The 22,536-nt window shown below is 42.6% G+C and overlaps 1 protein-coding gene and 1 long non-coding RNA gene across 51 annotated transcripts in view; one reads left to right on the top strand and one right to left on the bottom strand.

Moving 5' to 3' along the window:
- Nucleotides 1–1,557: 1,557 nt before the first annotated feature.
- Nucleotides 1,558–22,536, bottom strand: part of LRRFIP1 (LRR binding FLII interacting protein 1) — a 138,557-nt gene continuing 117,578 nt past the window's right edge. For 16 of the 50 annotated variants that reach the window (XM_023642655.2, XM_023642658.2, XM_023642659.2 and 13 more), the window contains 5 exons: nucleotides 21,685–21,777; nucleotides 20,659–20,751; nucleotides 19,394–19,486; nucleotides 17,909–18,050; nucleotides 12,615–15,649 (listed from right to left, as the gene is read on the bottom strand). In XM_023642655.2, coding sequence (XP_023498423.2) covers nucleotides 13,911–15,649; nucleotides 17,909–18,050; nucleotides 19,394–19,486; nucleotides 20,659–20,751; nucleotides 21,685–21,777 — 2,160 coding nt within the window. In that variant the 3' untranslated portion in view covers nucleotides 12,615–13,910. Of the gene's footprint in view, nucleotides 2,439–4,054; nucleotides 4,160–5,281; nucleotides 5,362–6,024; nucleotides 6,143–7,725; nucleotides 7,776–12,614; nucleotides 15,650–17,908; nucleotides 18,051–19,393; nucleotides 19,487–20,658; nucleotides 20,752–21,684; nucleotides 21,778–22,536 lie in introns of those variants that run through there. The other 34 variants (XM_023642685.2, XM_070269591.1, XM_070269592.1 and 31 more) reach the window with 5 other exon arrangements.
- Nucleotides 3,986–13,910, top strand: LOC138924597 (uncharacterized). The gene is made up of 3 exons (XR_011439576.1): nucleotides 3,986–4,465; nucleotides 5,140–5,207; nucleotides 10,131–13,910. It is a non-coding gene; the product is annotated as an uncharacterized lncRNA (long non-coding RNA).

Genomic DNA, 22,536 nt, shown 5'->3' with positions numbered 1-22,536 from the left:
GCTTGTATTAAGATGTCTTGGAAGAAACCTTAAGGATAAGACAAGGAAGCGAACATCTCTCCTTGGCCGGCTTCCCCAGTGTGGTCAGAAGGTGGTGCTGGGTCCTTCAGCTGTTCTTTAGTCCTCCTTGTTCACATGGCGCCCGTGATGTGCAACTTGGGTCACCTAGTGGTGTCCACGCTCCAGCAAAGTTTGCTCCGGGTCCTGGCCCATGTTTCCTGCCTGCTGGTGTCAGCCCCCGTCTGCCCCCCACAGTGGGCGGTGGCCCCAAGCCCTCCAATGAGGTCCCTTCCTTGGGCACTCTCCCCAGCTCCAGGACATTCTTTACAGTTCTCTTTCATCCTTTCTTAGCAGCTAATCCCGTTACAGGTTAATTGTCCTCTGTATTACGTTTTCCCTGTTCAAATCACGGGGTGGTTTCTGTTTTCAGACTGGACCCTGACTGATACATGGCATTCTTGAAAGAACTCGGAACACAATGCTCACTAAGTAGAATCTTTTGAAACCAATCCTCCTACAGCTCTTAGGTAAATATACAAACCACACTGCTGTGGAGAGTTGGAGCTTTTATGGGCTCAATACAGAGTGGGTTTCTGTATAAAAACACGGGTCTTGAATATGCAACAGCTATTGTGGGTCTGTGGGCACTGGCGTGTGGTTAGTGGTGGATGATTCTGTCTGTGGAGTACTCAAGAAGATCTGAACCACAAACTGTTCCCGGCACGAGGAGACGTGAACTACCTAAGGAAACGTTGCCTTGCGTATCCTGGATCCCGACAGTGCCGGGGGATGAACCCTTGTGACCTGTAGCATTATGTTGGGAGCACTTTCTTAATTATATACATGCAACTCAAGTCCCCTAAACGAGCATTCCCCAAGTGCCAGCATGAGGTATAGTCTTGGATGATACTGTCTTGCTTTGCACTTGCTAATATTCTGAACAGCTGGCCTGCTTAACCAGCCTTAATAGAGACACAACATATACAAGGAGTAACTAAAAGTCAGCAAGAAGCCAAACTTTTTAAAAACATTTTTTTTTAGGAAGATTAGCCCTGAGCTAACATCTGACAGCAAGCCTCTTCTTTTTGCTAAGGAAGACTGGCCCTGAGCTAACATCCGTGCCCATCTTCTTCTACTTTCTATGTGGGATGCCTGCCACAGCATGGCTTGACAAGTGGTGTGTAGGTCTGCACCCAGGATCTGAACCAGTGAACTGGGCTACTGAAGTGGAACATGCAAACTTAACTGCTGTGCCACTGGGCTGGCCCTAAATTTTTTCTACTTTTGTCCTTGAAGATCTCATAGTTGTCTCTGCTCTGGTCTGTAACTTCTCCAGTTTACTTTTTATTCTAAGAGTGCTGATTCTTCTAAGTACACTGTTCTTATCCACTGTAAATGCACCTTTTTTTTAAACAAGGAGAGAAAAATGAATTGATTTGATATGTTTAAAAAATAAAAAGATAACCCAAAAGATACAGAGCAATTAATATGAAGTCAGTTAAATAAAGACCTTCTTTCTCAGTGGGAAAAAAAAATAAAAACCACATTGCTAAAGTCTTTTAACATTTCATTTTTTTAATTTTTCTAATAGTACATTCTTTAAAAGAAGTTAACAACTTCAATTCCAAATATAAGGATTAAATAATGCAAATGAAAAGCTGTCATTTTCAGTGAAGCTGTTGCCTAATTATCCTGGAAAAAAAGTATTCTTATGATTGAACTGATGCAAAAATCCCTTAGAAAAGCTTCATTTGTTGCCTGGAAAGAGTCTTCTTAAGGTCACTTTTACTTCCAGACCATCCTCTTGTTTCTAGTGAGAGAGTTTTGCTTGGTAATGGCTTGTGGTTCCACAGTGTTTTGTGTGTGAAAAGCATGGACTAAGAGATACTACTGAAGTCGCTCAAATTGTAGATTCTGCCAGGAAAGGAAGTCCCAACGCTGTAACATTTCCCCTTAATTTTCAGCAAGACACATGAAAAGAAAACTCAAGTCCCACTTTAATCTTTACTTTGATCACCATTTTAAATGGCATTAAGAGGCTGCTGTGCCATTGGAGACAGGGCTCCCACGGGCCCAGTGTGCTTATTAAATCACCTGCAGGTTTGGAGAGATGGCCCCAGCCTGGGGTCGGGGTCTGCAGACAGAGGCATCTGGTGGCTGCTGGGGCTCCCATGGTTGAGCCAGCTCGGGAGCACGAGGGAGCCGAGTGCTCACTGGGATGTTCTCGCAGAAGCAGGGGAAGCAGCAGCTTCCAGAACAGGAACAGAGAAAAGCCTAGGAAACAATGCTCCCCATTCACCAGTCGGGTTCCTGCTCAGAGCTGGTGTTCACTGCTGGGACATAAGCGCACTCCGGTTTGCTTTCATTTTTTCCAGACGCTTCACTAAGTGGCCGTTGCTTACTTCAAGCTCTTCTGTTTTGTCCAGTGCAGAGCGAAGCTGGAAACAAAGAGGAAAGGCAGCTTTGAGGAAGTTGTTCCCTCCAAACGTCACAGGATCGCCAAGATTCCAACCTTACTGAAAATTGCAATTAGAACCTGGACCCCCACTGAGATCCTAAGAATACACCCATATCTGTGTGTGTATACAGATAGTGCTTAATTTAAAAAGTAACCCAAGGTGGGAGATTCCAGCCTCATGAGTAACAAGGGAACCTTCCTCTTCTGAAACAACTAGACCCTGGACATGGTGCAATCTTGGGGATCCTGATGGTCCCAAAAGGTAAGTGAGGCAAGCAAAGAAAGAAACAAAAGCTGAGCAGGGAACAGCTGCAGGAGGTGGTCCCCATAGCCCTGGGAAGCTGGGAGCAAGGTTTCTGCAGCCAGAAACCAAAGCAGGAATGCCTGAGGCCAAGATGGTCACACCTGGGGGCCAGGGCCACAGAGCCTGGGAGTCAGGGCTGAAGCCACATCAGCAGGGAGCTGCCTGGACCAGCAGGCAGTCAGGCAGAGCACAGGTGCCCGAAGGTAGGGATACAACAGCCAGGTGAGTGTGGAGACATGCATCACTAGAAGAGAGTCTGCAGCTCTGCTTCCAATCCAAAACCCTCAAGGAGGGTGGTTGGGGTCCTGGGACCAGGTGAACGCCCCTGCCCTGCTTCTCCCCAGCAGAGGCCGAAGCAAATGCAAACCCTCTTTGCAAGAAATTTCCCCAAATCAGGCCTGGAGTATTCCTACAAATTCAAATCAAGCATAACCTTGCAAAACACTGAACACATGAAACCATTTAAGTCAAGGGAAGCAATAAACCACAGAATTAGACCCGAATATGTTTCAGTTTTCAGATGTGGAAAATAGAACAGCAGTGTATGAAATCTTTAAAGAAATAGGGATACAATTAACAGAGAGGCATGCAGGACCACACAACAAGAAACTACCAGGAACGAATAGACTTTAAAAAAAAAAAGGAGGTGAACTGGAAGATCTGTGCAAAAACTGTACATTATGCAACTGAGAGAGGTAAGAAGATGGGAAATAGAAAAGACAGGTGGTTAGGAAATGTGGAGGCTGCCCGGAGAAGGTCTGACACCCTCTGATTAGAGTCCCAGAGGGAAAGTGGAGAGACTGAGAAGAGGACTTACTCAAGGAGATCATGGCTGAAAATTTTCCAAAACTGATTTAGAAAAAAGACTTCCCAGATCCAAGAAACACAACACATCCCAAGCAGAATAAATAGCAAGAGAGCCACATATAACACAGTGGAGTGAAACTGTATAGAAACAGAGAGAAAGAGAACTTGAGAGAAGCTAGAGAGGAAAATAAGATCCCCAACAAAGGGCCCATAGTCAGAGGGACAGACTTCATGGGGGAAGCCAGAAGATGGAGGCAGAATTGCTACAATCACCAAGAGGAACGACCAACAGGGATTGTGCCCTAAGCTCTTAAGTGGCCAAACTAGGATGTCCTCCGTGGTCTGAGCACGGCCCTTCAGGGTGGTTGGGATGATCTCACAATGAACAATCCAGGGCGGATCTCCTGGTGGTAAATCCTCCCTCTTCTCTCCCAGCTAGAATATCATTACCCGTTCTTCTCCTAGAAATAGCCTAGAACGTTTACCTCTCTTTGGAGTTTCCTTTTTTCAGCCTTAAGTTCATCTTCTATTTTTTCTGCATTTTCAGCAGCCGATTTATAACGGGATACCTGACTCTCTAACCTTATTACCTAAAAGGAAGGGAAAACCATACGTATAAACGGATAGGCCTGTTTTCTTTCTCCAATGGCTTTATCATATTTGAGACCAAAGGGTATGATTTAGTAAAATGGGAGACTACACCATGCAAATAATGATAACCTAGCATTTTTGACTAGTATACAGGGGCCAGCCAAGCAGCTATTTGTTCAATATTTTTGAGCAATGCGATACTGATACCTAGTGGAGACTTATTTCCTCTCGGACCCTAGTTCCCATGGTGCTGATGCCCTTGCTGCCACCTCTCCCCTCTGTGGGACTATTCTGCTGGCAAGGAGGTAGGTCAAAGCAGAGCGATGCTGGTAAGGCAAATGTCCCACCAGGACCTCAGCTCCAGTCTAATCTCTCCCCGGGTCGGTGGGACAGGGAGAGGGAGCAGGAGAGGGAGGGGGAGAGGCAAGGAACTCACAGAGAGGAGTGAAAGGAGGAGGCTTTGGGATGGCATCCACAGCCAGGGCCTGCAGTCATGGACAGGAGCAGCCAAGGCCTGCCCGAGACTGTCACTCTGCCGCAATCAACGGCACGCTTCATAACTCATCACTTTCTAGTTGTGCGGTTCTCATTTTTTATTTTGTAAAAATTCCAAAAAGTCCCAGCCATGTTTACCCACAGCTGAAGGGGAAAGTACCTGTTTTATCTCTCCCTTTGATTAGGACACAATTTGCCCCGAATTTGCCTCGCATGCTAGAGGCACAAGCACCCCAAATTTAGGAACCAGAGAGAGCCAACCTGGCAAGAAGAGAGAGAGGGAAAATGCAGGCAAGAGGGACATCCTTAGACAAACTATTTTTAATTAACTAAACTATTATTTTTAAGAAACAAAATTTTTAAAAACTGCCTAGCCACATTAGCTACTTTCTACAACGAACCATTGTTTATAAAGGATTAGTATCGATGATAACAGCCCAAATCCTAATAATGACCTTTCCTTCCGTATTTTCTCTCTTTGTAGGACACACACTGAGGACCTTTCTGGTTCTAAAAAAATCTCTGCTGCTTTTTATCCTCAGCCTTACAGGGGTGAGTTCTAGCAAAGAAAACTTCAGTTAATCATCAGTTCAGCTACCCATTGTTGTTTACAAGTGTGCACGTACATTTTGTTCTAATGCAGTTATCTCTTGCTCAGATTTTGCAAGTTTAAATTTGAGGTCGCTGATCTGTCTGTTGGCATCCCCTAAAGGTTGAAAGAGAAGGAAAATTTGTTAAGCTTGTGGGCTTTTAAAATGTTAAAACAATAGTTCCTGGGAACCAAGCCCTTACTTTGTAATCCTCTCGGAAATCTGTACGTCCTGGCCTGTCGACCCACAACTCACCCAGGCTAGCATAGGAGAAGGCGCTCTCTCCCCATGGACCCAGGCTGGCAAAGCACCCAGGGGAGAGAGTGCCTATGAGCAGAGAAGACAAAGAAGTGGTGGGGTTAGGGGAAAGGGAGGAGAGAGACTGGGCATAATTTTATTTCCCTAAACCTTTTTCTAGTTTTCTAGCATATAAAAATACCTTCCAATTTTCCCATACAATCAGCAGATCAAAAGATGGCTATATCCAGCATAGCAGATGTGGTTTCTCGCAGGGCGTCATGTGGTGGTACCTTGGTGCCCATTCTGTGGCACCCGTTCTCTTTCTTAGGCTCAGACAGAAACACCCTTGCTCTGCCCACCTGCCCATCCTTGTTCTATACCACAAAGAAACCTCTTTGCACTTTTGTACTCAAGGGCTTTTGGGGGGACATGGGGAACACTGGGCATTCTTTGCCACGATTGGTTTCCTCCTCCCGCACAAGTACCATAAAAACAGCACATGGGAAGGAGTTTACTTATGCACAAAGATTGACATTTACTCTGTAGATCCATCACATGCATATCTGTTCCGTTTTCTAAGACACCATCTTCGGGGCGCAGATGGTCCAGCTTGTCATTCTTCTGCCTCTCTTCCAGCTGCCTTTTGAGTTTCTTAATCTGGAAACACCCACCAACAAAGTATGTTAATTTCTCTGTTCTAAATGAGTTTGAAAAGCTGAGCTTAGAGCCCATCAGAAAGGGAGCAGCGTGTAAAGGATAAAACCAAGCTCCTGTCATTACAATGGGATGTTGCTTGCAATTATTTCGCGTGTCTCTAGAGTGCCAGAGACAGGGGTTACATAATAAACCACAAGAAAAATGTTGTAGAAGGTTACAATCTACTCTACAATCCACCAGGAAGATAGGGAGCCTCTCTCCTTTAACAAAGAAACCCACCCAAGTAAATGACAAACCTTCCCACCATTAGTACTTACTCTTCTCTGAAAGTAACAGTATAATGGACAAAAATGGAATTATATTTACCATATCAGGCATGAATTATTTTGTAAGTCTGGCTGAAAAGTTATCGCTAAGGTTGAAATTCCTCTTGTATTCAGGAGGAGATTGTGCATAAAATAGTTTGAATGTTTAAGAGTTAGCAAGTCAGTGTGTTATGAACCTTGCTTTCTTTACTAAGGAGCCAGGAAGGGCCATTTGGAGCCTTCCAGACACAAAAGGACTGTAATGGGGTTCCCAGCAGAGCCCTGTGCTCCCTCAGAGAACCCGATCAAGTCCAGGTTTGCCAGTGCAGGGAGCTGGCCTTGACGCAGCTTTCCTCTCTCCATGGGAGAGAGACACGTGTAGTTGGAACTGCAGTCAACAGCCACGACTGTAGAATTTTTTGGTGTATAACGGGGAGTCTCCCAGCCCTTTTCCTGTTAACCTTCAATCTCTGTGGACTCGTTGGAAGTCCCGACACACACTGAGACAAGCAGAGCAGGCCCCCAAGCACATACAACCATTGGTGCATGCTGCTTTAAGAAAATAAGCACAGAATTGCCATGGATACTGTTTGTAAAAGGTCGCAGGAACTTCAAAAGAATCCTCCCACCACAATTTGGTACCTTCCCCCATTTTGAGAGAAATCTTCAATGGAATTGTAAAAAGTAAGGCAAATACCTTTGATTAGGACTTGTGAGGGAAAATGGGAAGAATTGATTTCCCTTCCAAAGTGACTGTGGAATGATTTAATAACAGCCCTGCATGCAAGAAAGACCAAATAGGACAACTGTGTAGTATTTCTTGAGGTAGAAAAGTGTGAGGGACCACAGTTGAAACGACTTTGATCAGCTAAAACGAAGAAATTATCTTCCGGAAACGGGTGCTGATCACTGAGAGATTACAAAGCTGACTTTGACAGGCCAGTAGAAGCAAGAGGAGTGATGTCTGGAATGACTCCAACTTCCTTGCCTCTCAATGGTTAATCCAGGCCTTCTACATAAATATTTAAGTAGCAAATCATGGAGAGTGTAGCAAATTCAGTTCCATGGCCTTGAGTCTTTGAGACATCCTCTCCAAACGTCATGTGACTTCTGATTTTCTACTTCGATAAAAATATTAAGAGTGCCAGTTGGCTTGATAGTCCTTTACAGGCATGATGTGTTAGGGGTGTCTCGATGAAGCAAGAAGTAAGGAAGGGAAAGTTCATGGTTTCTGGTGCCCAGTTAGGGAACTCATAAAAGTAATAAAAAGATTGTTACCTGTTCCAATAAGCATTCCCGTTCATCAACAAGCTTTTTCAACCTAATATCTAAAGAAATCAGAAAGATACAGGTTGAGGTGAATCCGTGGACCGCACCTTTCAGCAAATTGCTTAAGTGAAGGATGAGCATTCAGGTTAGTGAATCTGAAGATGGAGGTATTATACACGTACCACAGTGAATGAGGCCACACACAGGACTGGGGAGGAACTCAGCCAATGGAGGTTGAGTTGCGTCAACCTCCACAACATGCTTGTCTCGTCAGGGGCAGCATCCGGCTGCATGCAACAGGCTAATCTTCTACTTTGGGTTAGCATGCAAGAGTTCTAGGGCCAAACCACACTGCAACACAAGATCTCACAGGCTTCATGGTTTAACATCATTAGCAAGGTACAGACACGCTGAGCATCATGATTAAATATCACCAGTATTTGCACTAGCCTTGACTTTCCAAGTTCACATGCCAGAAGTATTTCTCTTTCTCATTTCTCTCCTAGACTCACCAGTGTCAGAGTTTTGACTATATTTTTACAAATCATAAGTCTGCTAACAACACATCGCTAACTCACTTATCAAGAGTGGTTATTCGTTCGAGGAAGAATACGGTCAATAGCTTACTTAGGTTTCTGTCATTCCTCCCACCCCAGATATATAAGTTTGCACCCCTTCGCTCTGAAAGGGTGTTGACTAATAACAATCTTCAGAGTACAGAGAGGGGTTAGAGGTTTGGGCAAAACTCGACACCAGTTTTAAGGCAAAACCAGGATGACGTGATGGTGACAGAGATGCTAATGTGTACTGTGCCCCCTCTCTGTTGCAGCCCTGTCCTAGCAGCTTGTGCCATCACCCACAAAGCCCCATGGGTGGCACTGTGACTACATTCCTCTTCTACAGATAAGGACCCGAGGCCCAGCATGATTAAGTAGCTACATCCCTAACCACTGCACTCCACTCTTTTTCCAGATCTAAACTCAGACCTCTGAGTTGGACCCGGACTCCTGGCCCGAGGCTCTCATTCCTGAGGGGACAGTGCTCTCACACTGCCCAGGTTTTGATTCGCCATGGGAAACGGAAATAATTCATATAAAACGCACCTTTGTTTTCCTTTAAAAAAATCATCTCTCCCCATTCTAATCCAGGTTACACGGTTTCTCTAATTGTTTTTCCAAACACCCTAAATTGTTATTTTGAAAAGCACAATAACAAAATAAATGAAACCAGAAAATGTTAAGCATAATATAAATTTATGATATTTATGAGTTACATTTTAATTTACATACAAATTGCTTCTGACAGATGCTTTACTCTTTCTCTTCCATAAACCCACCCAACACTGAAACAAAACTTTTTTGTAGTTATAAACCCAGCTCTTTTATTCAATATGGCTTTTCACTTTATTTTATATATTTTATATTCCTATATACAAAAACGACAGGCATCATAAGAAACATCGAGTTTCCCAGAAAGTGAACTTGAAGCTCATATATCTATTGCACAATTTTATCATATACTTTTTCTATTAAAAGACTTCAAATAGTCTAGATAGCAAGTAAAAAAAAAAAATGTTAAAAAGTAATAATAGGGCTAGCCAAAAAAAAATAAGGGTAATCTGACCTTTAGTCTTAGGTGAGAACAAGAAAAATCAAGAGAGAAGTGGAACTTTTAAGGAAGGTAAATTTTAAAGCAGAATTGGAGAAGAAAGTTAAAACTGAATAGTTTTAAGAAAATGGAAAAAAGAGGGGCGAGCCCCATGGCCGAGTGGTTGAGTTCACACGCTCCGCTTCGGCAGCCCAGGGTTTCTCTGGTTTGGATCCGGGGTGCGGACCTAGCACCACTCATCAGGCCATGCTGAGAGCGCGTCCCACACAGCACAACCAGAAGGACCTCCAACTAGAATATACAACTATGTACTGGGGGGTTTAGGGAGAAGAAGAAGAAGAAAAAAAAAGATTGGCAACAGATGCTAACTCAGGTGCCAATGGAAAAAAGAAAGAAGCAAATTTATTTGATATGAAGAAAATGAGTGCTCCTTTTTTATAGCTTTAAAAATCAAGTCTAACTTGTCGAGTGAATAGTGATACATCATTGATATACTTATTAAAATACTTAACAAGAGCATCACAAACTCCCATATTTCCTAAGCAGCACTGCTCTTCATTGGTCTATAACACTCAATTTATAAATAGACAAACTATTCATTTAAAGACCATAGTTGCAGTTTTTACAAAGAAGGCCTCAAAGAAAATGAAGCCACAATGTCTCAAATTTAGAATTTTCCTTTATACTGGGAAGTTAAAATGAGTCAGTGACTAAAGTTATTTTAGTAATATTGTTAAAGAATTACATTGTTTAAAATCTGGTTTTTCTATATTAAATTCCAACAAATTTTCTGGTCTGCATTTTAGAGAGAGTGAGGCGAGCAGAAAGAGGTAAGGCCTTACAGACCGTCCCTGGGGCAGCACTGGAAAGAAGCATGGGAATTCTCTGAGCTCCTGGTCTCCTCGGTCTGCACGTTGTCACCGGGATGACAGCAAGGTCAGCCACCAGCATCAGCCACAGTCATTAAGCACATCTTTTTAGTGCTTTACCTGGGTCTGATCCTCGCCACAACTCTAAAAGGCAGGTTCTAACCCCATTTTTTTCAGAGAGCAAAATGAGGTGCAGTGAGGGTAAGTAGCTTGCTCATAATAACAAACTATCAAGAGTATAATTTTCCTCCTGTGAGTTAATGTCAGCCATCATGGGCCTCCGGTCTCTTCTCCCTATTGCAGAGCAAAGTCACCATCCCCCGCGTATTGGCAAAGACAAAGAGGGGGACACTGAGGTCTCTCACTAAGTACAGTTCTTTACTCCCTCCTCTAAGTAAGTTCGATTATAATTCACGTGGACAGTTTCGACCCTCGCTGGGACCAGCCTCCCATCACAGGATAGCAGCTCCTTCCTGCAAAAGGTAGAACAGGGACGGGTTGCTAAAGGCGATTCTTTTTCTCCAATTACACGGCCCAAGAGGTCTGTACAGATGGGAACTCTTTCCCGACATCAGCCGCCGCCGGCTTCAGTTCAGCTGAACAGCTGAAGCCATTCAATCTCAAAAACTCTGTGAGTCTTTGATGTGAGAGGGGCAGTGGATAGGGTGTAAGGGCAAGAGCGAAAGGGGTTTTCTTCTGAAAGACGAAGTTTTCTCTCTCTATGACCATAACGCTGAATAAGCACATATTCTGAACGCAACACACACACAAACACTCCTTCCTCTCCTCTTGGAGCCTGGACACTTAGAACGAATCTTACTGTTGTTTCGATGGCCGTGGTGGCATGCTGTACAAGGAGTCTATTAACAGAAGACAGCAAACCCAAACTGTAAATCCACAAAAGGAGCATTCCAGGCTCCTAGTGACAGTGGAAACTTAAATATTCAGGTCATTAGGTTTTCCGTTAAATGGAAATACTAAACATTATAGCAAGTGGTCAACGCATCTCATTCTTAAAATCTCTTTCAAACACTTAACTGCTTCCTAACCTTTATATGTTTATCAAATAACATCATTCAAAATTCTAACTTTCCCTATTTTCTACATACATGCATTATTATACTTCATTATACTTTTGAAGGAAGATTTACGTTTTACATACAGTAAGCATGTTCTGGTTTGTGGCTGAAAACCATCCCAGCTTTTTGATTTAAGGTGTCAGTAGTCAGTGTTTCTCTCTGTTCTATATTATGGTGAAACCTCAGTGGTCCAGGTGCCTCTGGGGATGTGGCTGACAGGTAATCTTTCAATTGTTTTCTGAGTCTGAATCTTTTGACATTGAACCTTCCAAATTGCCTTATACACTTCCATGCCTTCTTAAACTGAATATGCCTACGGCAACCATTTCTTGATAATTTAAGGCCCTTCATGTGAGCAACAATTACTGTGCTGAGCTGTAATGTCATTTTGCCCTTGGAGCAGAGTAATTGTTCCCAATGAAGGCGCTTAGATTATCAAGGAATGGTTTGGCTCTTCAGAATCCTCATTTTCTTCTACATTTTTTGCTCACTTCCTGATTCTCAGCTGTCCACTCCCACTACAAGCTGAGCCCTGTCTGCTTGTTCCCTAGTACAGTGCCTTCCATATACAAAGTGATCAAAAATGTTTATTAATTACACAAATGAGTGAATAATTGAGATTCTGGATGGCTGACTTGAGGGATGAGAAGTAGACCATAATGTCCTAAAATGTGCTGTTGAATAACATGGGAAAGGAAAGAACTTAAAATGGTTTGATGATTTCACCATTTAGTGAGTTTGGTTGCTGAATCACTTCCCCAGAGGCCTTTAGAAGTAGGAAAGAGGGCTGTTTCCCCATGTGCATTCCAGTGTGAATGCAGCTTTGCTAAAGTTAGAGACGTCAACTAAAACCTGTGCAAGTCCTCTGCAGCCCTTGAATTTGAATCTCTAGCAAGCCTCATATTTCTCTATTTATAGGGCAAGAATGGAGAGGATTTGTCAGTCTCATTATCCTCTATTTTAGGACACTTACACAGAAATAGTCATGTTTATTTGCCATTTTCATTATACTCTCCAAAACCCTCTAAGTATTGGCATGTGGAACAGAGCAACAGCATGGAGATCCTTCTTAATGGGCTCCTCATGAGAACCACCGATCACAGGAGATGCTGTGAGGGAAGATGTTCTCAATTCTTCCAAGGGTGGTCCAACACTAGCCTGGGTCTAGACGCCGGGAGAGAAGTTCACTCATTACTGGCAAAGGGCATAAGGTGTGAGTCCTTCTCAGAACCCCAAATGGGAATGAGCAACCCAGAAGCAGGCAGCACTTTAAAGATGATATTAGGTATAGCAGTAGCCACAGTCAGAATTCAACTGGCCCAAAGAGTGGAATCACAGGCTGTGAAATTACAAAATGTTTTTATTTCAATTACATAATAACACTTATTATGTTTGCCTCAAATTTTATTGAGGTTTTGGTCTTTTTTGCACTCAATGATATCTTGTAACAGTAATATGAATTCATGTACTCTCATAAATTGTCAACAGCATTCATAACGTACATTTCCTTGTCATTTTAGTCTTTGACAATTATTTTTTTGATTTAACTTCACAATTACTTTTTAATTGCTTCTTTATATAAAGAATATATATTTCCTTCAGAAAGATCAAAACAAGAATTTTCCGATAAGAACATATGGAGAAACAACAAACAAAAATATTTATACCAAAATACCCAAAGGGAGTCAACTATTTAAAATATCCTGTTACAGTCTAATTAGCCGTTTGCATAAGAACATGAACCTTTTGAATTGCTCTTCTGAACAAGGAGTAGACAAATAAAGAAATCATTTTAAGGTTAAAAAAATGAATTTTAGGTATGATTCTCCCCACCCAAATACTCCAGTGGGAAATGCCATTTCAATGTATGTCTCTTCCAGGAAAAAATTAAAATCTTTGTATAAAATGACTTTGGTGCATAACCACCATGAAGTGAAGTCAAAATCTACAAAATAAGTTGAGGAACTGTCAACAATGAGATCCAAAAATATTGGTTTAAGACAGAATACTTCCATGAGGTAAAGGCACGTAAGACCTCGCTAATATGATTCATTATTGTCCTAAGGTGCAAATCTTATCACTCAGCACCCTATATGCTAGTTGGTCATTTATCTCCTTTTAAAATAAAATACCATACGAGTTATAAAGTACATATCAAAATCAAATATGAAAGTACATAAATTTGACTGAGACAAATTAAATTATGCTCATCATGTGGAAATAGAATGCTATTTGGTCATTTTAAGTAGATGCGACGTATTTGCTCAGGAACATCCGCATTCATATCAGTTAAAGGCAAAGGCTAAATATTTTTCTTTGATTTCAGGCAGGAATCTAAACAGTGTACATTATTGTTTGATACTACTGGAATGCTCTCGATTAGAACTTACACTGATAACAAATGTGTCTTCCTAATCTGGGTGATAACTTACTGATGAAATATAAATCTACAAGTAACAGGCTATAACTTAAAGTAGGTATCTAATTCGGTGGTTGATTGTCATATGGTGCATCTATATCCATCTAGAACATTTTCTGCATCTCACCAGTGGAGATAACAGACAAGGGTCTTTACAGTTGGACTTACTGTGCAGGCTTGGCCCCTCTCTAGAACTTTGCCTTACAAGCAAGCCTCAACTTATGACAAGGAGCAGTCTTCTTTGCTTTTGCCCTTCTCATTTCTGCCTATCTCTTCTCCGATTTCTGAATCTGGCAACTCTCCTGCCAGTGCCAACTCATCGTTTTCTAGACTATTGCTATCTGAAATCTTCCCGACTATCTGACTTGGATATTCTGACATTACATGCCCCTCTGTACTTTCTGTTTGAGAGGCATCATTAATGTCATTTGAGGGACTTTCATTTTCGAGCAGGGCGCTGTCGGACGCTTCTTCCTTCTCTGGTTCTGGAGGATGGCTTTGAGTGGCGCCATCTGCTTTAGCATCATCTTTTATAACACTTTCATCTAATTCTTTATCACTAGTGTCTGGTGATTGAATTGTATCATCTTCAAAATTTAATGTGTCTCCATCAGCTATTACTTTCCCTGCTTTAGTGTTTACATCGTAATCTTCTTGGTTAAGGTTTCCATCCGACTCAATTTTAGGATTTTCTGGACAATCCACATTTTCACTGTTTCCTGCTACAGTTTTCTGTTCTGGATTTTTACTGACCTCATTTTGTGCTTCTACAACTGGTTTTTCGTCAGTAAATTTGACCTGCTCTTCTTCCTTAACTTCACGTAAATCTGGATTCTGAAATGTTAACTCTTTCTTAACGTCTTTAAGGGTTTCTACAGGGGCTGGTGATTTTTTCTTCTTATTTTTCTTTTTCTTGTTCTTTGTCTTCTTCTGTGATGAATCCAATGCTTCCCCCTGTTGGTCACTCTTTTCTTCATCGGCTTCTTTCATATCTAGGGGTTCTCTTTCGGCATCTACCATACGTGGACCTGTTGCTTGCTGAGCACTGTCTTCGGCTGCTGGAGAAGACGGGATGGTTTGGACTTCCATCTGGATTGGTTTCTCACCCCTCAATTCCCTTCCGTCATCTTCTTCTTCATTGTTCTCCCCACCTACTTCTGCGTACTGACTTGGGATTTCCTTGGGCTCAGCCACTTCCTGGTTGGTGAGTTCTTTCTCTAAATCATGCCCTGTGCTTGGGTCCAACTCTTTGGGGGCATCTACCACACATTTTTCATCATGACTCTCGGTGTCATTGCTGTCCCTTGGAGGACTCGAGGCTACTGTGCCCACTCGCTCCTCAAATCCAGTTAGCCCTGCCTCTATCACACCCTCTGTGGGGCTCCCATTCTGCTCCCCAGTGTCTGTACCGCTCACCCTTTCAACTTCAGATATTTGCAAAGGAGCAGATTCCTGAGATGGTTTTACGCTAACATCTCCCAAGTTGGTTTTAAAGTCTTCTTGTTTTTCTTCTTCCTGTTTTTCTGCAGATTCTTTACTTTGGTTTTCGATATCCAAGGTATTACAGCCATCCTGCCCAATCACAGGCCCTGGGATTTCACTATCTAAATCACTCCAACATTTGGACTCCTCAACGGATGCTTCCGTCCTATCATCTGGCCTGTTTAGGACCTCGTTTGACTCTACCTGCTCTGTATTTTCAAGGAAGGAAGCATTCTCTAGAATTTGGCTTTGAACCTGTTCCTCATCGGTAGCATTTGCTAACGTTCCTAGGGAGGGGGCACTGTCTTCAGAGGGTTTCTGGTCCTCAGCATTTTCACCAGGATGTAACACCTCTGTGTCCACATAATCCTTTATTGGGTCCTCTTTGTGCTGTTCTTGCTCAGTATTCTGCAAGATTTCTCTTTTCCCCACATTCTCCACAATTTCATTTTTCACCTCCACTTCATTGGCTCTTCCTAAAAGACCATTGAGAAAATTGAAGGGACCCCATGATGTGGTGACCAGTTAACATATAATTACAATGTAAACACATGTCCTCACTCCCACCCGACCCCATTCCTAAAGACAGAGAGAGTCATCAAAGAATCACACGGAACAGAAGCCTTTCTCAGTTCTGTGCGGCAAAGCAGCCACTGCATTAGCAAACGTTTGATCAGCGGAGGCCGCCGCCACCATCGCAAAGGCAAGAGCGGCTGCTGGTGCCATTTTGCGTGAAATGATTTTCAAAGGTGAAGTTAAGTTTTAACAAATAGAAAGAGCTCTGGACCAGGCAGCCAAACAATCAAAAATGATGGGTTTAAGAAGGACTTGAGGTTCCTGTTCCCCATTCTCATTTCCCAACGCATATCTCGACAACTCATACTTTTTCAGTCGTCAAGCTGCACTGCGTATCACCCAGCCCCAAAAGGTGCTTTCAAGTAATTGTTTAAAGGAACATCCAGTTCATCTTAAGAAACTTAGCCTCAAGGTCAACCTCAAGGATGATACTTCTGAAATAGCTCATCTAAGGAAAAAAGAAACTTACTCTCCACCACCTAATCAGTCTTCCTGAGAAAACAGCCTGTGCCCTAAAGACCTGGGCTCCATTCCCTAAGGGAATGTGGAGAGTTCCAGCAGGAGGCACATGCTTAAGATCAAGATGACCACCTAATTAATAATAAGTTATTCATCAGTTAAAGAATTATGAATTAAAGAACATGTTACTGCTTTGGAATGAACAGTCATATTTTAGATTCTCCAAACAAAAAAGTCAAAGCTTGATAGTTCTAGAACTCAATGGTCTCCATAGTGGGGTGCACTTACCCCAGGGAAAATGGAGAAACTAGCAGCATGTCTATTTAAAGCTAACTTTACTTCACCTTTTAAAAATTTTATTAGTGCATATGTTTTATAATGTACATTTTATAGTAACGAGATAGTATATGTATGTAAATTAAAAATAAACATATATATTGAGAAGTTACCACAATCCTTTACAGATAAGGATATGTGATCCAAAACATTAGGAGACCACTTACAAAATGATATTTCTGGTTCTTTAAGCATTCATTTCACAACAGTTACTGAAGATTTAGAAAATGTATATTTGAACAAAAGCAGCACGATCAAATTCTTAGCTGCCCAGGTAGCTAATATAAAGGTATGGTGGAAATTCGTTTATCTTCTTTCAGCAACTTTTACACAATTAAAAGACCTGTCTTCCTTTAATGGTCATAAAGATAGGGAAGCGCCTCCCTAGGAAGCAAGTCCTGAGAAGCTAGGGCCTACAGGTTTCCACATTTGCATAAATAAAAAGAAATAAAAAGAAAGTTTCCAAATGGACATCAAAGTCATGGGCCCTGACCGTATTCCAGCCTCACTGTGAAGAGCTGGAAGATGACTGGAACCAGGGGCAAGTGAGCTCTTATTCGCAGGCTGCAACTTCAGGCTGCACAACACATTCTGAAGGTTTATCCCAAAGCCAAATATTATGACAAATATTAATGAGTGAATCTTTTCAGATATTTGCAAATTGCGCCAAAGACTCCTACAATCTTTTGGATTTTCCAATTTATATTCTTTCAGAAGCAAAAGTTTGACATACAAAGGAACATCCCCCTGTCAAAAGGACAGGCACAGACTCTCCTTGGTAAGGAACACCCTCCACCCGCACCACGCCCCCCACCCACGGCTACCTGCCAAGACATACTCTGTCACAGGCCCCAATCTGCTGTCCACAGACACCTCATACCCTCAAAACTCTTAACGGTGTGTAGGATGTGCAATGTTGGCTTGTAAACATGGTCAACTAACCTACTTTACAGCCCCCGTCATTCTGATCTTTTTTGACAATTCTGTAATGGAATAAGTTAAAAAGCCGTACGTGGCACATATCTGAGCAAAACTAAACAGCACTGTCGAAACTGTCACTTAATTTGAGACTATTTTCCTTGCATTCACAGTCTCACTTAGTAGCTTTGAGAAGCAAAAGAAACGTGTTCTTAAGCCATCGGTGGTGAGCACTGAACAGAGATGCAGGCCAGACAACACACATGGGTGATCACATCGTTTGGGAAGGAGATTCCCATGAAGTGACAGAACAAATGGCATGCTGTGTGATTGTTAATTGATCAGTGATGAGTACTCCAATTCTAATAATGCATGGAAGGTGACCCAGTGCTGACTGGAAGACGGAAAGAGGAAAACAAGACTGGAAGAGGAAAACAAGGACTTACCTAGGGTCCCATCCCCTGTCGCCTTGAGGGCGTTCAACTCTTCTTTTGTCATCTTGGTGGGACCTTGGGCTCCAACATTATTGAGAGTGTCTGAAGTCTCTCCATTGGTAGCTATTTCTGAATTTAGGATTATTCCATGTTTCTGGGAATAAAAACAGGCTCATCGTAATACTCACTGAGTGATATCAGGTTAGACTCTATTTTATTAATAATAATAATAATAATAATAATAGTAATAAAAAAACTATTTCTCCTGAAGTAGAGGAAAATCCTACAGAGTCAAAGAAGTGTCAGGCACCACACTGGTCAGTATTCCATCAAAACACACAAATCTAAGATGACTTCCTCCATGGGTTACTTCTTTCTTACATGTTCCAATCCATGTCTTAATGTACTGGTGACAAGACGCTTTCAACAGGCATCCTTTCTAACTGGAGGTAATGGCCTGTGGGCTGCCCCAAAGTGGAACATCAAGTAAATCACTGTAAAGTGACCTTTACTTTTCAAACCCTGGTTGTATTCTTTAAAAAGAGAGACCCATATAGAGAAAGAAGTATGTATGTGTCCTGAAAGGAATGAAGGAAACTTATGTTACAGAAGGAATAAAGAAGTGGCTAGAATGTTTGGCATATTCAAAAGAAATATAATTCACACTCACTACATAGTGAAACATTTTAAAACAGCTACATTTCACGACTCCAGGATCCCTACCTTATCATCGGTCACTCACTCACTGCCCCTGGCCGCTCACAGGTCTTTCTCTTGTGCTTGGAGACTTCTCCAATGCTGGATGCACGGCCTCAGTGAGGAGCAGCTTTAGGAACCTGAGCCCTAAGCCTGTTCCCTCTGGTTTACTGCTCTGGCCTTGACCCCTGAACAGAAGAGGTGGCCGAACTTGATATGTTTCCATTCACAATGCAGGAATTTGCCATGGCCATACCCTCTCTCAACACTGCCTCCTACAGTGCTGACAGCCTACCCACAGCTCTGGCTCCCACTGCTGCCCGTTGGTTTTTTTTTTTTTACTCAGTGTCCAGCAAGCAGCTGAACATCCCTTGACATGGCCCAGACAGGACATGGAACTTTCCTACAATCCAGTGGATCTCAAAGTCTAATTACTATGAGCCTCACCCATGTTCAGCCAGAGAAGTCCTTAAATTTGAGCAATGTCCTAGAGAATTTATTAATGAATATGAGAAAAAATTTAAACAGTATATCAAAAAATTCTTGGAAATCAGAGTTGATTTCAAGGTCAGATATGCTTGTAAAGATCTAAAGGCGATGGGCATATACCCCATTGAATCTATATTTACTTCATATGTCCCATTGGTGTCAGTTAACCTAAGATTCGAATTTATTGACAGAACTAAAATCAGTGACGTAAAATTAATTAACGCGAGCATACACACATATCCATTCTTGGGAATCCCAGAATTTGCTGTTGTCAACTGGATTTTATTTTTAAACTATATTTTGGCTTCCTACCTTGAATTCCTCTTTCAGCGTGACTATTTCTTCTCTAAGATCATCTCGTTCACTCCTTATGGAATCAAAGAACTCTTTCTGCCTCTCTAATGCCTGAGTGTGTGGCAGAGCAAAGAGAGAGAGGAGATTCGCACGGGTAAGCAGGTGACTTAAGAAGCAGGAATAAGGAGGACCTTCTACACATAAAACACAGACAGGCTTAAGGCATTAGATAGAATCTGCTTAAAGATACAAACAAAATGCAAGTAACAAGCTTTTCACTAAGTTTATGCCAGCCAAGAAACATGACTCTTCATGCTCCCTGCAAGACGGTCACATTTTGAAGGCACCGGAGGCCACGTGGCTTGCATCATTTTCTAGCTTAGTTGGTGGTTTCACAGCACTGTGTTAAAAAAGTAACAGAAGCGACACGCCCACTGAGATGTGGGATAAATAAAGAATAAGAGGAAATGCTTGAGAACCCCCAAGTGACAACTATTTTAGCAATTTAGACTACTTTTCTATATTGATTCTCAGTGTTTGTTGTCACAGATAAACATAAAGTGGTCCTAAAGCACACACGCACACGCTCACAAAATCCTAAATAAGTGTGGATGAGCATATCAACGTGAAAACAAGGTGCAGCTTCGAGATGTAAATGGACAATGATGGGCAAGAACATCTGGAGATCTTTATCAGAGCCATGCAGTACAAGTCACAATGTCTTGGAAGCCACTGGTCATTACGGAGCATAGCAGTTCCTTTACGTGGGTTCCTTTCTTCCTCCTCCTCACCCCTAAATACAGGTGGGCTGCCTCTTCCTGTGGAGGGAGAGGGTCTGAGGCCTCCCCTGGGAGATTTCAAGGTGGGGATACGGGGGACATAGCACCCGCCACTTTGTAGCTTCCTCAAACCTCTTTGAGAAGAAGACTAAGGCAACACCAGGCAGGAATTCCAAGAGGTTTGGGTCTCCACACACCACACCCACCCCAGTACCTCCCTTCCTCACTCCTCATATCTCAGTGTGCCGCCGGCCCACTCACAGCGGGCAGAGAGCCCGTCAATGCTGACAAAATGCGAATCTGCACATTGAAAGTCAACTTCCAATTCAGAGTTAATATTCACTTGGGTAAGTGGGCGTCTTCACAGTGTGATTAGTTTTGTGTCACATGGGGGTTGCATGCATGCTCACACAAGCGTTTCTGCAAATTCAAGATGCTGAAAGCACTCAATCCGCTAAGCAGACTGCCCGTTTGAACAGATTTTCAAAGACTTGGAAGGCCTACCCCTATCTTTTTGTCTTTCCACTCTATTGTTTCCTGAAGATCAGAAATCTCCCTGATATAACTTGCCTGTTTCTGCTGTAGCTGTCGGATTTCCTGAAGAATAGGAACAGATAGAAAGCAAGCAGATAAAGGGTTAAACAGGAAGAAACTCTAGATAGTCTGGGAGCTCTGACAGTCAGTGAGCCAACAAACACATGTGTGGGAACCAGCACGACTGCATCTCCTTGATCCTGAGTCCTCTCTTGGCGTGTTAGGACTCTTTCCTTGTCCTTCCTCCCCAGCTTCAAGAAACGTTCGAAGAAAACTTGCTTGAGTGAAATTCTTACTTGGAGGTACTAACGTTCTGATTAAGTTAAAAAGTTTAAAAATCAACCCTGAATTAGTTTCCTATTGCCACTGCAACTAATTACCACAAATTCAGTGGCCTAAAACAACACAAATTCTCCTCTCACAGTTCTGGAGCTTAGAAGTCCAGTCTTAGGCACTAAGATCAAGGTGTAGGCAGGCCTGTGTTCCCTTCGGGAAGCTGTGGGGGAGAATCTATTTCCTTCCCTTTTTTAGCTTCTAGAGGCCGCCCACATTCCTCGGCTTATGGCCCCTTCCTCCATGGCCTCTGCTTCCGTGGTCACATCTACTTCTGCCTTTGACTTTCCTGCTTCCCTCTTATAAGGACCTTTGTGATCACAATGGGCCCACTCGGATAATCTAGGATGATTCCCCATCACAAGGTCCTTAATCACATCTGCAAAGTCCCTTCTGCTGTGTAAGGTAACACAGTCACAGGTTCTGGGATCAGGACAGGGGCGTCTTCAGTGGCTATTATTCTGTCTACCACATCTCCCTAAACAAACACAAAAGCATCAATGAATGAGGATCTTCACTAACGGAAGGGACTGTTTTCTTAAGCGAGGCATGGAGAATTAGCCTAAATTCTCAATTTTCAAGAAAACTGGTGACTTCAGTAAGGAACCAACCAAATGCTCCTAAATCACAAAAGACAAAGAAAAAGAGGAAAAAGCAATCTACCTCCAGCATTTCTTCTCTTTGTTTCAGGGCCTCTTTCACTTCAGCAAACTGAAATTGCAGTATACTGTGGGCATGCTTCTCCCTTTCAAATTCCTATAAAAGGAAAAGAGTACTAAGGTTGTAGCAGAATCACATTTTTCTGTCATTCTTGTAACTGTTCCCATGATTTACATTTGCCTTGTAACAAATTACCTTTTACCATATCATTACAATTTTCAAGGCCTTTTTAACAGCACAAACCCATTTCTCTGGACTTTCTAGAAGATGCCCCTATGATTTACTATAAATTTAACCCGAGGAGTTGATACAACCAACAAGTGTTTCTTGATTTCTCTCTAAGCAAGCAAGGAAGGGTCCCTCTCCAGGATGCCTGGGGTAGTAAAGAGGGCTGTCTGTTCTCAGGGTCTGAAGGAGGCAGCTTTGCGAAGGATTTATCCTTTGGGATGACAAGGGGGATAAATATGGTCTCCTTTGGCAAGCTTATTTCATGAACAGTGGATGGCCAACTCTATACTCCAGGGACAACACAGAAAAGGTGGGGGAAGTAAAGCACTTGCCAACACAAAGCTGCTCCCCTAGGCCGTCCCTCCCCTCTGTGAGACTCACTCCAGCCACCCATCACCACAGCTCTTCTGGTCTCCCGCTCAGCTCTGTCCCAGCAGCGCAGTCCCTAATGATGGTTTGGTACCCAACTAACTGCCAGCAGTGTAGGAGACAGCAAGGTACACCTTCCCTAGATCCGTTAGCTGACTTATTTTAGAAGAGATTTGACCTTAGCTCCTCACCCTAGCATCCACCGTCTGCTCACCCACTTTCTGAAGTTTGGGGGTGACTGGTATTCTCCTAGCTGTG

The sequence above is a fragment of the Equus caballus genome, chromosome 6, assembly GCF_041296265.1.
Source record: "Equus caballus isolate H_3958 breed thoroughbred chromosome 6, TB-T2T, whole genome shotgun sequence".
Taxonomy (NCBI): Eukaryota; Metazoa; Chordata; class Mammalia; order Perissodactyla; family Equidae; genus Equus; species Equus caballus.
Note: the sequence above shows the minus strand (reverse complement) of the source record. Positions and strands in the feature narration are given on the sequence as shown.